General features: G+C 43.4%; 1 protein-coding gene and 1 long non-coding RNA gene across 5 annotated transcripts in view; one reads left to right on the top strand and one right to left on the bottom strand.

Annotated features, from left to right (window-relative positions):
• dcdc2b (doublecortin domain containing 2B) overlaps nt 1-14,272 on the bottom strand; it is an 81,707-nt gene that overhangs the window by 51,092 nt on the left and 16,343 nt on the right. The window contains exon 2 of the mRNA XM_072547915.1: nt 9,877-9,934. Coding sequence (XP_072404016.1) covers nt 9,877-9,934 — 58 coding nt within the window. The remainder of the gene's footprint in view (nt 1-9,876; nt 9,935-14,272) is intronic.
• LOC140453357 (uncharacterized) overlaps nt 1-14,272 on the top strand; it is a 195,719-nt gene that overhangs the window by 170,923 nt on the left and 10,524 nt on the right. For 3 of the 4 annotated variants that reach the window (XR_011952372.1, XR_011952371.1, XR_011952369.1), the window contains one exon: nt 6,500-9,029. This is a non-coding gene — a long non-coding RNA (uncharacterized lncRNA). Of the gene's footprint in view, nt 1-6,499; nt 9,030-14,272 lie in introns of those variants that run through there. The other variant, XR_011952370.1, reaches the window with a different exon arrangement.

Genomic DNA, 14,272 nt, shown 5'->3' with positions numbered 1-14,272 from the left:
CTTGGTTTTGGTGACAGGAAAAAGTCAAATCAGCTGCTACTAGGCTGAGCCTCTTTGGGATCTGACAATGCACCCAGTGGGTGTGGCTTCAATGTCAATCATGTTGTTGATCCCCTATATTGACGTCAGTAACCCATGGTGTAGCTGAACCAGTTAGTTAACATTCCTGAAGTGGGGCCAATTATTACCTGCTAGCATGGACATGGAATTCCCCTGGTTTGATTAACACAAGCAAATATAAATTCTTGACAGCCAGCAAACATCTTGTCAGCATGCATCTGATTAGATTGACAATGAAACACACAAAACCATTCATGAATGTCTATATATTTATATTTCAGGACAATCAGAGTCAAAAAGTGTGGTGCTGGAAAAGCACAGCCAGTCAAGCAGCATCCGAGGAGCAGGAGAGTCAATGTTTTAAGCATAAGCTCTTCAGCTACCATTCCTGAGGTAGGGCTTATGCTCAAAACATCAATTCTTGGATGCTGTGTGACCGGCTGTGCTTTTCCCGCACCACAACTTTTGACTCTGATCTCCAAAATCTGCAGTGCTCACTTTCTCCTATTTCAGGACAATCATCTGAGCCTTTAGATGTGTAGAACAGGCTCCAGGATTCTACGCTTCAGGATTGTTCCAAAGGTTTTCTCTTTTTTAATTGGTGAAGGTTACACTGAGCAGACCTTAGAGAACAGAAATGTTGTGATTCCCAGGCTAATTTCAACTTGTACAAATCAACGTTAAGAGAGTAAGAAGGTCAAACTAACTTCAACAAGCAATGAGCTATGGATTTTCACTTAAACACTGCTCTCACAAAACCTGATGGCTGTGATAAAAATACTTACATTGAATTTGTTGTCACAACAGTTCTAGAATATATTGTCAGCGCAACTTGAAAGAAGATGCCATGCAGTTCAGTTTGACTATTTAAATTAGCTTCATCCAATTAAAATCTATTTGAAATAGATTGTAATTTTAATAATAATTTTGACATTTTTAAAATTCAGATTTAATCTCTTGTGATAGGGTTGGCATTAGGTTCCTTAAAGCCCACCCAGCTTTTTTGTAAAAGTTCTCGTCACCAGCCTGTTCATTTCTCAGTCTGACAGCCCATTTCACAGATTCACTTTCCTGTGGGGAATAAAACCTTTCTTCTTACCTCAAGTCTTGCCTGAGGCTTGATAATTTTCTACATATATCCTGTAGCTCAGCACTGACAGACTAAGTTAAAAATAACCTGATTATATCTATATTGTACTTTCTTCCCAATATTTTGAAAATATGGATATATTTTCTCAATATTTTTTCTCTTTAATAGAAATAGATTCAGTTCTGACTATTGCTTCATAACCCAGTGCCAGAGAGTCTGAAATTATCCTCATCACTGCTCTGAATACTCACCAATGCTTCAATATACCGCTGCTGAGGTTATGGTTTTGAAAACTGCATACCAGAGCAAAACAGTCGACAATGTTCATCACATCTATTTCATTTTTATTAATAAAGACAGATTTGCATTCAGGAGGAGAGAAATTGTGCTTCATGCACTGCTGCAAGAATAGGGAAATTCAGCATGAAAATAACTGGATTGTGTGTGAGTACATGACCCTGTGTGTGTGTGGGGATGTGTGTGTGTGTGGGGGGGGGGGGGGGGATGTGTTTGTGTGTGGGGGGGGATGTCTGTGTGTGGGGGGATGTGTGTGTGTGTGTGTGTGTGTGTGTGTACATGATCGTGTGTGTGTGTCAGTGTCTGTGTCTGTGTGTGTGCGCGCGTTCGTGTATGTGTGCCTCTGTGAGTGTTTTCTGTGTGTGCATGTATGTGTGTGAGAGAGAGAGAGAATATATGTGTGTGTGTGAGTGTGTGTGAGTGTCTGCGTGTGTGTGGGGGGGTGTGGGTGTATGTGTAGGTGGGTGGTGGGTGTGGGTGTGTGTGTCTGTGTATGTGTATGTGTGAGTGTGTGTGAGTGTCTGTGTGTGTGCGTGCGTGTGTGTGTGAGGGTCTGGGTAGGTGGGTGAGTGTGGGTGTGTGTGCGTGTGTGTGAGTATGTGTGTGAGTGTGTGTGTGTGAGTGTGAGTGAGTGTGTGGGTGTGTGTGGGTCTGTGTGTGTCTGAGTGTGTGGGTGTGTGTTATATTGTGTGTGTTTATGTGATTGTGTGTATGTGTGTGTGTGTGTTTGTGTGGGTGTGATTGTGTGTATGTGTGTGTTTGTGTGGGTGTGATTGTGTGTATGTGTGGGTGTGTGCGTGCTGGGGGTATGAGGAGAAGCAATCTTTGTGCTGGGGTGGGGTTGCTAACAAAACTATTCAAGGCACTCCAATCCCAAATGTCCAGCAATTTCCCATGCCCTTTCCACAACAAAGCCACCAGCTCAGGGAGAGTTTGAGGCCAGCTTCCACCCACCCCCACTCCTGAAAAACCTGCCTCTCACTTTCAGGAAAGGAGATGCCAAATCAGGCCTGGGGCCCTCAGGTGGTCTCAGTACCTGTCCCTCCTGGTGAGATCAGGCCAGCTGTAAATCTCACTGCTCCCTCTGAAATTATGATTCCATTTCCGATAACATTGTAATTGCTAAACAAGAGCACATTCTGAAGATAAGATACCACATTAATGTGCACTCTTAACAATTCCACTCTTGTGTGCTGAGCATAAATTTGTTGATGGCTGAAATGACTCCACAGAGGCCGGTATCGTGTCACCAAGTCCCCCTTTATTTACACATGGAGAGTCCTTGGCACTGATCCAGCTCCCTCAATGTGAACAGAACCCCTGTTTATTTCTGTCAGCTAGGGCTCCCTGATGGGACAAAATTAACAGCCCCAATCAGGGAACTCCTATTCTATGAGGTCCACCTGGCTGCCCTCATTACAATTACTGAAGTGGCTGTGTACTTCTTTCTGATCATCTTTTAAATCCATGAAGGTAAATTTCAGATTCTTTTCAGTCAAATGTTATACTCACTGATCGCTCACTTGAATGTTTCCTCATTTATAATTGTGTGCATTGTTAGTTGCTTGTGAAATGTTATAGGCTGTTGTATCTGCCAAGCTGGAACCTGCAGGTATATATTTCATTATCCTGAGAGGCGATGCCATAGAGTTCTCTACAAGAGTTGAGAAGATAATAACAGGCCGGCAAACACAGAGAACTGCACGCTGACTAAAGGATCCAGCAAAGGAATACTTAATACATCAATTCAACAAACCACAGCTTAATTGTGTTACTCCTGAAAGAAGGAAATTGAAGCAAGACTTATTTTAATTATGGCTGACTGAGTAAAATAGTCTGACGTCGACAAAGTGACATGGTTCACCTCATGAGGAAACATGTCTCAACATGTTGTTGTTAACATCATAACAATCAGGTTCACGACTTTTTAAAAGAGCAGTAATTTATTCCTTCCAATTTTCTCCTTGTGTCCAAGATGCTCCGGGTAGGGGAGGGGTTGGGAAGGAGAGCATAGAGTTAGAGAAGGAGCTTTTGATCTTTAATATTTCAGCTGAAGAACACTTCTCGCTGTCGTTAGCCTGAGAGAGTTCTGAGATACAAATAAACTCACTGACACCTTCCCTGCAGCCAAGGCTCAGCCAATGGCAGGACTGAGGGGACCCTTGGTTTAAATGGTCTTCTCTTGTTGCTGCCCAGTCTTTCTTCCTAGAGAGTTGAGGGCTGATGATATAAAACAACAACTTGTTGCATTTATATAGTGCCTTTACTACAGCAATGCATTCCATGGTGCTGCCCAAGAGCATTGGCAAATGTATGTGATACCGTGGCACACGCGAACTGGAAGATGTAGAGTCTGACTCATAAGGAGAGAGAAGCTGGGAGCTTTAAAGAGGGCAGTCCAAAGCCTGGAGACATGGCTGTCTGATGTGGAGCGAAGGAAGCCAGTTGGTCAGGATACCAGAACTGGAGGAATGTGGGGGTTCCCCGAGGGGTTATTGCTGGAGGAGGGAACAGAGAAAGGTAGGGATAAAGCCAAGGAGCTGGACAAAAGGGTGAGGACCTTGAGTCTTTGCTAGACCAGAGAGCACTGTAGTCCAGCAAGTACAGATGGAGGTGTTGGGCGGATGGGACTTGGTGCGAATTAGGATACAGAGAGCAGGAGTTTGGAAATGATTGAACAGAAGGAGGATTGAAAATAAATAAAAATTCAAAATCCCATTGGAACATTCAAATCTGGGTCAGACGGTTTTAGCTGCAAAGGGTCAGGTTCAGCCTGAGTAAGTAGTGAGGCAGGGGAACAGGCTGAGATAAAATTGATGGCTAAGGAGTGAAATCTGTAGAGGTGGATGAAAGCAATATTTGTGATCTTTCCAGCTACAACGTTTACAGTAAGATCAGCAATGTAACATTCTCAAACAAATCTGATCAAAATGTAGCCCTAGAACTACTGTGTGAAGGTAATGGTCGAAATATTTGGTCTGTAATTATGCAATTTCTGTAACTGCTATTTTAACAAAGGAGACAATTTTAAGAAAATAAATGGTTTGGTGTCTCAATGAAACAAAATGCAGAAAGGAGATGAGTAAAAAAAGTATTAAATATTCAAGTCCAAATCTTTGTACAGTGTAATTTAGAGTCATAGAGATGTACAGCATGGAAACAGACCCTTCGGTCCAACCTGTCCATGCTGACCAGATATCCCAACCTAATCTAGTCCCACCTGCCAGCACCTGGCCCATATCCCTCCAAACCCTTCCTATTCATATACCTATCCAGATGCCTCTTAAATGTTGCAATTGTACCAGCCTCCACCACTTCCTCTGGCAGCTCATTCCATACACATACCACCCTTTGAGTGAAAAAGTTGCCCCTTAGGTCTCTTATATAACTTTCCCCTCTCACCCTAAACCTAGGCCCCTCTAGTTTTGGACTCCTTCATCCTGGGGAAAATAATTTAGCTATTTACCCTATCCATGCCCCTCATGATTTTATAAACCTCTATAAGGTCACCCCTCAGCCTCCGACGCTCCAGGGAAAACAGCCCCAGCTTATTCAGCCTCTCCCTGTAGCTCAAACCCTCCAACCCTGGCAACATCCTTGTAAATCTTTTCTGAACCCTTTCAAGTTTCGCAACATCCTTCCGATAGCAGGGAGACCAGAACTGCATGCAGTATTCCAAAACTGGCCAAACTAATGTTCCGTACAGATACAACATGACCTCCTAACTCCTATACTCAACACTGACCAATAAAGGCAAGCATACCAAAATGCCTTCTTCACTATCCTGTCTACTTGGAAGTCCATTTTTAAGGAGCTATGAACCTGCGCTCCTTGTCTCTTTGTTCAGCAACATTCCCCAACACCGTACCATTAAGTGTATAAGTCCTGTCCTGATTTACCTTTCCAAAATGCAGCACCTCACATTAATCAAAATTAAACTCTATCTGCCACTCCTCTGCCCATTGGCCCATTTGATCAATATCCTGTTGTAATCTGAGGTAACTCTCTTCTCTGTCCAGTACACCTCCAATTTTGTGTCATCTGCAAACTTACTAACCTTACCTCCTATGTGCACATCCAAATCATTTATATACATGACGAATTTCAAATATGAATTGCCAGATGCAATGAATGAACACAAACACAGGGTGAGACGCACTGTTTGCCTTCTTGGTTCGCCTTTTAGCATTTTGTCAAGTGGCGTTCATGGTGCTTGGTCTGCTGGGACCCACCTCAGATGCTGCAAGCCAGAAACTGGCCCTGACCCAGTGCACTGTGGCTGGTGGCAATGAGCAAAGGGAGGTCACTCATTTCTTTGCAGGAGTTGGTAGATGGGGTGGAAATGAGGAGGGCAGTCCTTTCTCCTGCTGCCCAAGACAGGATACCACATTGAACAGATACAGGAGCCTGGGTACAGAGTGCAGCCCAGGTCAGGCCTGTGACATGGGCAGAAACAGATATTTTGATGTGCACAAAGGATTAATGAGCTTCTGACATTTGTCCCCATTGTCTCCCAGCTGCCTGACACTCTCACTGAGAGGGCCATGACTCACTCATACTCACTGCACATTCCACTGACCAAGGCTCGTGGGCTCCAACCCTCACCACTGCCAACTTCATGCCCAATGATTGGTTCTTCCCCTCTTCCAGAACCTTTCTAATTACTGACTCTTCATGCCCACTGCACCTCTTACTCACTGATTAGGGACACCTCACCACCTCCCCTGGTTCACCATTAAGTGCTCTTTCATCCAGTTCCTTCACCCTCAATCCCTCCTACTACTTAATGACAAGAAAGATTGTCCCACAAGGATTCAGATGTTTGAGATGGTGGTGGAGTGTCACACATTCCCCGGCTGCTCCTCTGGACAAGGAGAAAATCCTCAATTTCACCAGAGACAAGCATGGCCACCGTCTGGGACTTCAATAGTCAACCAACCCTGGAGGTTTCCCGGTGTTGCTTTCCCATTACCCACTGGTTCAACCTCATTCTTAATCTGCACGAACTGTTAAACCTTGTAAGCAACTAATTTCCTCTCTTCTCTTATCCAGGCACCAGCAATACCCATCGAACCTCTGCAAAGACGATACTAGCATGGGAGACAATCAGCTCAGGAGGCAGATACTGAATCTTCAGAGAATGCACTTTCACCTGCTCCCTCCCCCAGTTCTGAGACTTCCACTTCAGTCAGTTCTCTTCGTAGATGAGACTCAGTCATGGCAATCTGACAAACACATCCCTATAACCCAACGGTGAAGAAATGACCCAAATTCTCCAACACTCAGAGGCCTTGTCATGTCCTCCCAGAGCCTGTGGGAGATTGTGCCAAGGAAGGTAAGCCTGCAGTTGGGCTGGAGACGTTCACTGGGCCTGGTCCCCCTAGGCCCAAAGGCATCAGGAGTTGACCATGCAAGTCTTCCAAGCCAACAGGGCCAAGCACAGCCCCACCACACCCCCAGCCCACCCTCCAGCTGCAGAAAGTGAGGCTGCACTTAGACACAGAAGTAGGCAGAGGGAGGAAAGTTACTGAGTGCACATCGGTGTCACACGTGATCCATCACAGTCAATAAACTTTCAACTCTGTAAATGCCGTTGTACTCCAATGCATCTTATAGAGTGAGTACATGAAATGGAAACCTCAGATTGCCACTTCTAAGTGCCTTTGCCTGATTAAATTTGCCTATCATACACAATGAGGAGGCAATTAGTCTGCACTGTGCAGTGATCATGATTGTTTGAGACAGTCATCCTGAATGTGAGTTCTTGATAATGAATGATCTGCTGATGAAATGCAGACTGAAGCCTGTGGATGGCATTTTCAAATCAGTGAATGTAAGTCTTGTTTAATTGCCCCAACAGGCCTGAAATCCCCCATTGGAGAGCTCCCAGTCCCCTCTTACCCACCATGATGTCCCAGTAGTGTCTCCAATTGCTCTGGATCACTGTCACCAAAGGGGCATTGTCCACAGTTAATGCAGCAAGTCTGGGACAACCATGTGAGAAAGCTCACTATCCTCATGGAAAAAAACCTTCCATGTAACTCAGTAACTGAAAAATGTGTTGCTGGAAAAGCACAGCAGGTCAGGCAGCATCCAAGGAGCAGGAGAATCGACGTTTCGGGCATAAGCCCTTCTTCAGGAAACTCAGTAAGAATGACTCAGCCAGTTTCTGGAGGAAGAACGCCTCATCTTCCGCTTCGGAACACTTCAATCCCAGGGCATCAATGTGGACTTCAACAGTTTCCTCATTTCCCCTTTCCCCACCTCACCCTAGTTCTAAACTTCCAGCTCAGCACTTCCCTCAAGGATCTCCTTTTTAAATTCCTGCTTAACTCTCTATATTCTCCCTTCAGAATCTCAACCTTTTCCCTTCTTATGCCGTTGGTTCCAATGTGTACAATGACCTCCTGCTGGTCCGTCTCCCCCGTGAGAACATTCTGCACCCTCTCTGAGACATCCTTGATTCTGGCACCAGGGAAGCAATACACCAGTCTGAGTTTTCGCTGCTGGTCACAGAAACGTCTGTCTGTACCTCAGACTAGAGAGTCCCCTAACACAACCGATCTCTTGGAACCCGACATACCCCTCATTACCTTAGAACCTGTCTCAATACCAGAAACTTGGCTGTTCATGCTACATTCCCCTGAGAATCCAACCTCCCTACATTTTCCAAAACAGCATACTTGTTTGAAATGGGGATAGCCACAGAAGACCCCTGCACTACCTGCCTACCCCCCCCCTACCATTCCTGGAGTTAACCCATCTGTGTGACGGTATCTGTGGCTTTTCTCCCTTCCTATAACTGCCATCCATCATCCCCCTAGCTCTTGTAAATTCCTTATTGCCTCTAATTGTTGCTCCAACTGATCCAGTCGATCTGATAGGATTCGGAACCAACAACATTTATTGTAGATATAATTCTCAGTAACACTCACATCCGACAAGAAGAGCATATCACTCTACTAAAGGCTATTTTTGCTTCTTCCAATCTACAGAGCCAGAAAATAGTACCATCTTAGTCCTCTAGAAAACTCTGCTCCAGGCTAATTTAATACTTATGACTTCAGGGACATATCTCAATGAATCATAGAATCAATAAAGAACTCACTCTGTTCAATATTGTAGATTAACAGCAAGGCTATACTTAAAACTATTCACTTATCTGTTTCTGTGTTGTGACCTTTCCCAAACAGGTTCCTCCAAGATCAGTTGTGATTTTCACTTTCTAAAGATACATTCGACAACTGAAGGTTATATTAACAATAGGTTATCAAAAGGGACCTAAAAAGTAACTTTTTCACACATAGGATAGATGAGCTGCCAGAGGAAGTGGTGGAGGCTGATACAATTACAAACATTCAAAAGGCATCTGGATGGGTATATGAATAGGAAGGGTTTAGAGGGATATGGACCACGTGCTGGTAAATGGGACTAGATTATGTTAGGATATCTGGACAGTTGGACCAAAGGGTCTATTTCCATGCTGTATATCTGGATGACTCTATAACTCTAATTGATTATTAGACTAGAGGAGAAAGTGAGGACTGCAGATGCTGGAGATCAGAGCTGAAAAATGTGTTGCTGGGAAAGCGCAGCAGGTCAGGCAGCATCCAAGGAACAGGAGAATCAACGTTTTGGGCATCAGCCTTTCTTCAGGAATCTGAAGAAGGGCTGATCCCGAAACGTCGATTCTCCTGCTCCTTGGATGCTGCCTGACCTGCTGCGCTTTTCCAGCAACACATTTTCAGCTCTGATTCTTAGACTAACCAATATTTACAACAAGAATCTTTCCTCCAATTCATTAATATCTTGATACTGACCAAAATAGAAAGTGAGAATCCATCTCAGACATTTAATCCTAAGTAAGATGTTTTATCTCGCTAAGATACCAAAAGAAACCAGGTTGAACATAGAACCTTCATAAGGCAGCCCAAGGAATACCGCTGGGATTATTAAATATAGAAACATAGAAAACTAGAGCAGGGGTAGGCTATTCAGCCCTTCAAACCTGCACTATAATTCAATATGATTATGGCTGATCTTCCAACTACTGTACCCACTCTCTCCCCATACCCTTTGATCCCTGTAGTTTTAAGACATATATATATAAAACCCTGGTTTTGAAAACGTTCAAGCATTTTCTGTAACAGAGAATTCCACAGGCTCACCACGCTTAGGGTGAAGAAATTTCTCCTTATCTCAGAAGATTAGCATTTTAACTTGCACAACTGACAGTTTTCTATTAACTCTTTAAACTCTTTCCAATTAAAAGAGAGCAGAATATGAATTAAAACAATGATTTTGTTGCTAATTTAGCAATTACTTTGAAGACGACAGTATTATCCACGAGTAAATGCAGTTCTGCAAAAACCAGTTTAACAATTAATACAATGTATTAACATTCTCAATGTGTTACTTAACAAACTTACCGTTATGCCAATTTTTCCTCTGTTTTCTTTAGGTTTTGGGTTCCCATTTTGCAAATAACTAATAAGAAAGGGGGAAAAAAAGCAGTTAATAAGGGAGAAACTGGAAAAGCTTTACAAAAACAAAAGTTGCTGGAAAAGCTCAGCAGGTGTGGCAGCATTTGTGCAGAAAAATCAGAGTTAATGTTTCAGGTCCTCAGAGAGAGGCTCACCAGACCCGACACATTAACGCTGATTTCTCTCCTCAGATGCTGCCACACCTGCTGAGCTTTCCCAGCAATTTCTGTTTTTTGTTTCTGATTTACAGCATCTGCAGTTCATTCATTTTTTTATTTGGAGAAGTCTTCTGATGGAGTTAGGAGGGGTGAATCAATTTCTTACTTCCTCCTAGCGTCCACAACAAAGTTTGATTTAAAAAGGTGACATTTTATGCAGTGTTATAGTTCAGTTTCAGAAACAGATTAGCCAAATTCCTTAATTAGTTTAATCAAAACTTATTCAAGCAAAGATATGAACTTTATTCACAAAATGTTTAAACTGTGCAAATGAGAGGTGCTGCATTTTGGAAAGGCTAATCAGGGCAGGACTTATACACTTAATGGGAAGGTCCCAGTGGTGGTGCACCACTGGTCAGTTACTAATGGTGTGCCACAAGGATCTGTTTTGGGGCCACTGCTGTTTGTCTTTTTTATAAATGACCAGGATGAGGGTGTAGAAGGATGGGTTAGTAAAATTGCAGATGACACTAAGGTCAGTAGAGTTGTGAATAATACCAAAGGATGTTGTAGGTTACAGAAGGACATAGATAAGCTGCAGAGCTGGACTGAGAGGTTGCAAATGGAGTTTAATGCGGAAAAGTGTGAGGTGATTCACTTTGGAAGGAACAACAGGAATGCAGAGTACTGGACTAATGGGTAAGATTCTTGGTAGTGTAGATGAGCAGAGAAATGTCTATGTCCACGCACAAAGATCCCTGAAAGTTACCACCCAGATTGATGGGGTTGTTAAGAAGGCATACGGTGTGTTAGCTTTTATTAGTAGAGGGATTGAGTTTCGGAACCATGAGGTCACGCTGCAGCTGTATAACATTCTGGTAAGGCCACACTTGGAGTATTGTGTACAGTTCTGGTCACCCCATTATAGGAAGGATGTGGAAGCTTTGGAAAGGGTTCAGAAGAGATTTACTAGGATGTTGCCTGATATGGAAGGAAGGTCTTAGAAAGAAAGGCTGAGGGAGTTGAGGCTGTTTCTGTTAGAGTGAGGAAAATTGAGAGGTGACTTAATTGAGACAATAAGATGATCAGAGGGTTAGATAGGGTGGACTGTGAGAGCCTTTTTCCTCTGATGGCGATGACTGGCACAAGGGGACATAGCTTTAAATTGAGGGGTGATGGATATAGGGCAGATGTCAGAGGTAGGTTCTTTACTCTGAGAGTAGTAGGTGTGTAGAATGGCCTGCCTGCAATAGCAGTAGACTCGCTAACCTTAAGGGCATTTAAATGGTCATTGGATAGACATATGCATAGACATATGGATGAAAATAGAATAGTGTAGGATAGATAGGCTTCAGATTGGTTTCACAGGTCAGTGCAACATTGAGGGCTGAAGGGCTTGTACTGTGCTGTCATGGTCTATGATTTATGTTCTATGTCCTATGGCAAGTGTTGCTGAACAAAGAGATTTTGGAGTGCAGGTGCATAGTTCCTTGAAAGTGAAATCACAGGTAGATAGGATAGTGAAGAAGGTGTTTGGTATGCTTTCCTTTATTGGTCATTGTATTGAGTACAGGAGTTGGGAGATCATGTTGTGACTATACAGAATATTTGTTCAGCCACTTTTGGAATATTGTGTGCAATTGTTGTCTCCCTGCTATAGGAAGGATATTGGGAAACTTGAAAGGGTTCACAAAAGATTTACAAGGATGTTGCCAGGGTTGGAGGTTTTGAGCTATAGGGAGAGGCTGAATAGGCTGGGGCTGTTTTCTCTGGAGCATCAGAGGCTGAGGGGTGACCTTATAGAGGTTTACAAAATTATGAGGGGCATGGATAGGGTAAATAGACAAGGTATTTTCCCTGGGGTGGGGAAGTCCAGAACTAGAGGGCATAGGTTTAGGGTGAGAGGGACCTGAGGGGCAACTTCTTCACGCAGAGATTAGTGTGTGTATGGAATGAGCTGCTGGAGGAAATGGTGGAGGCTGGTACAATTACAGCATTTAAAAGGCATCTGGATGGGTATAAGAATAGGAAGGGATTAGAGGGATTTGGGCCAAATTCTGGCAAATAGGACTTGATTTATTTCAGATATCTGGTGGCATGGATAGGTTGGACTGAAAGGTCTGTTTCCATGCTGTACATTTCTAAGACTCTTTGACTCTAAATACGTACAACTGTCCGTCTTGGAAAATAATAAATATACACCCACACAACAGCTGAGTAGTCACTCAGTGGATCTGTGCATGCTGCATGGCCTGTGGGACACATTACCCAGTGGTTCGGGAAGTCACTTGCACATATGGATCTTGGTGGAAAGTTACAGGCAGATTAGCTCCCAAGTCTGGAAAAAATATAAAAAGTCTGCAGAATTTTTTCTTAAATCTGGCCAGAAAAAGAAGAGCAATTGACAGATTGCTCAAATGTTGGTTGGGAGCCGAAAGACTGTTCTAACAAATATCAGCAAGTGTAAGGGTTGTGGAGTTTCATGGAGGGTTTCTCTCAGTGAGCTCCAGTGAGTTTTCTCACATGATTTTCTGCTGCTCCTGTCATTAAGTAAGTACCATGTCTCCAAAGTGCACACATGTCCCATTTAACTTTAACAATGGCACAAGTACTCATCAGAGATCAATGTAATGTAAACTCATCCTACTCAACCTTTCATTGATGTGGAAATTCCAGCATTGGACTGGGGTGGACAGTCAGAAGCCACACAACATCAGGTTATTGTCAAACAGGTTTCTTTAAAATCACAAACTTTCAGGGCTTCATTTCACCTGATGAAGGAGCAGCACTCCAAAAGCTTGTGATTTTAAATAAATCTGTTGGACAAGAACCTGATGTTGTGTGACTTCTGACTTTGTCAACCTTTCCTTTGAAAATAGCCCCTTTAATCCCAGGAACCAACCCTGTGACCCTCCCTTGAAAAGTGTGGTGCTGGAAAAGCGCAGCAGGTCAGGCAGCTTCCGAGGAGCAGGAGAATTGACGTTTCGGGCAAAAGCCCTTCTTCAGGAATGAAGCTGGTGTGCAAAGATAAAAGGTCTTTTATCTCAGCCCGCTTGGCACACCAGCCTCATTCCTGAAGAAGGGCTTATGCCTGAAACGTCGATTCTCCTGCTCCTCGGATGCTGCCTGACCTGCTGAGCTTTTCCAGCACCACACTTCTCAACTCTGATCTCCAGCATCTGCAGTCCTCACTTTCTCCTGTGACCCTCCTTCCTAAGCAAGTATATTCATACTCAAGTAAGGACCATAAAACCGTACACAGTCCAGATGCTAGAGAGAAGTTCCATCCAGCACCAAAGCTAAGTGGTTTAATATTATAAATAGAATTAACATCACCAATTAGGGTTCTCTGTTCGAAAAACATTTTAAAAATAACTACTAATTCAGCCATTTTCTATGTTAATAGTTCATTATACACTGCAGATGTTGTATATAAACTGTCATTTCCAAAGGCAAATGGAATGTAAATACTGTCACATGAGATTGACCTTAATTCACTTGTGTCTTTAAGATCGCAATCATCAATTCACCACTATTGTTCCCCCTACCATTTTCTCATTGTCAGTTTTAGCACAGATTCTCTTATAGCTCTTGTCAAATAATAGTCACTGCATTTTAAAAATAAAATTATTTGACAACAAAGCCAACTTAGGGGCGGCATGGTGGCACAGTGGTTAGCACTGCTGCCTCACAGCACCAGAGACCTGGGTTCAATTCCCACTTCAGGCAATTGTCTGTGTGGAGTTTGCACATTCTCCCCGTGTCTGCGTGGGTTTCCTCCGGGTGCTCCGGTTTCCTCCCACAGTCCAAAAATGTGCAGGTTAGGTAAATTGGCCATGCTAAATTGCCCGTAGTGTTAAGTGTAGGGGAATTGGTCTGGGTGGGTTGCTCTTCGGAGGGTCAGTGTGGACTTGTTGGTCCGAAGGACCTGTTTCCACACTGTAAGTAATCTAATCTTCTGGAAATAAGAATTGAGAAAGCAACGTGTTGATAACATCAAATTGGTGTTATGAGAAATAGTGATGTTTTTTAAAAAAATGTCTTCATGGGATGTGGACATTGGGACAGCATTTATTGCCCATCCCTAGTTGCCCTTGAGAAGGTGTTTATGAGCAGACTTTTCAAACTGCTGCTGTCTGTTTGGTGCGGGTTATGCAAGGTCAATGTGGCACGGTGGCTTATTG

This window comes from Chiloscyllium punctatum, chromosome 27 (assembly GCF_047496795.1).
Source record: "Chiloscyllium punctatum isolate Juve2018m chromosome 27, sChiPun1.3, whole genome shotgun sequence".
NCBI lineage: Eukaryota > Metazoa > Chordata > Chondrichthyes > Orectolobiformes > Hemiscylliidae > Chiloscyllium > Chiloscyllium punctatum.
This window is presented reverse-complemented; position numbering and strand designations above follow the sequence as displayed.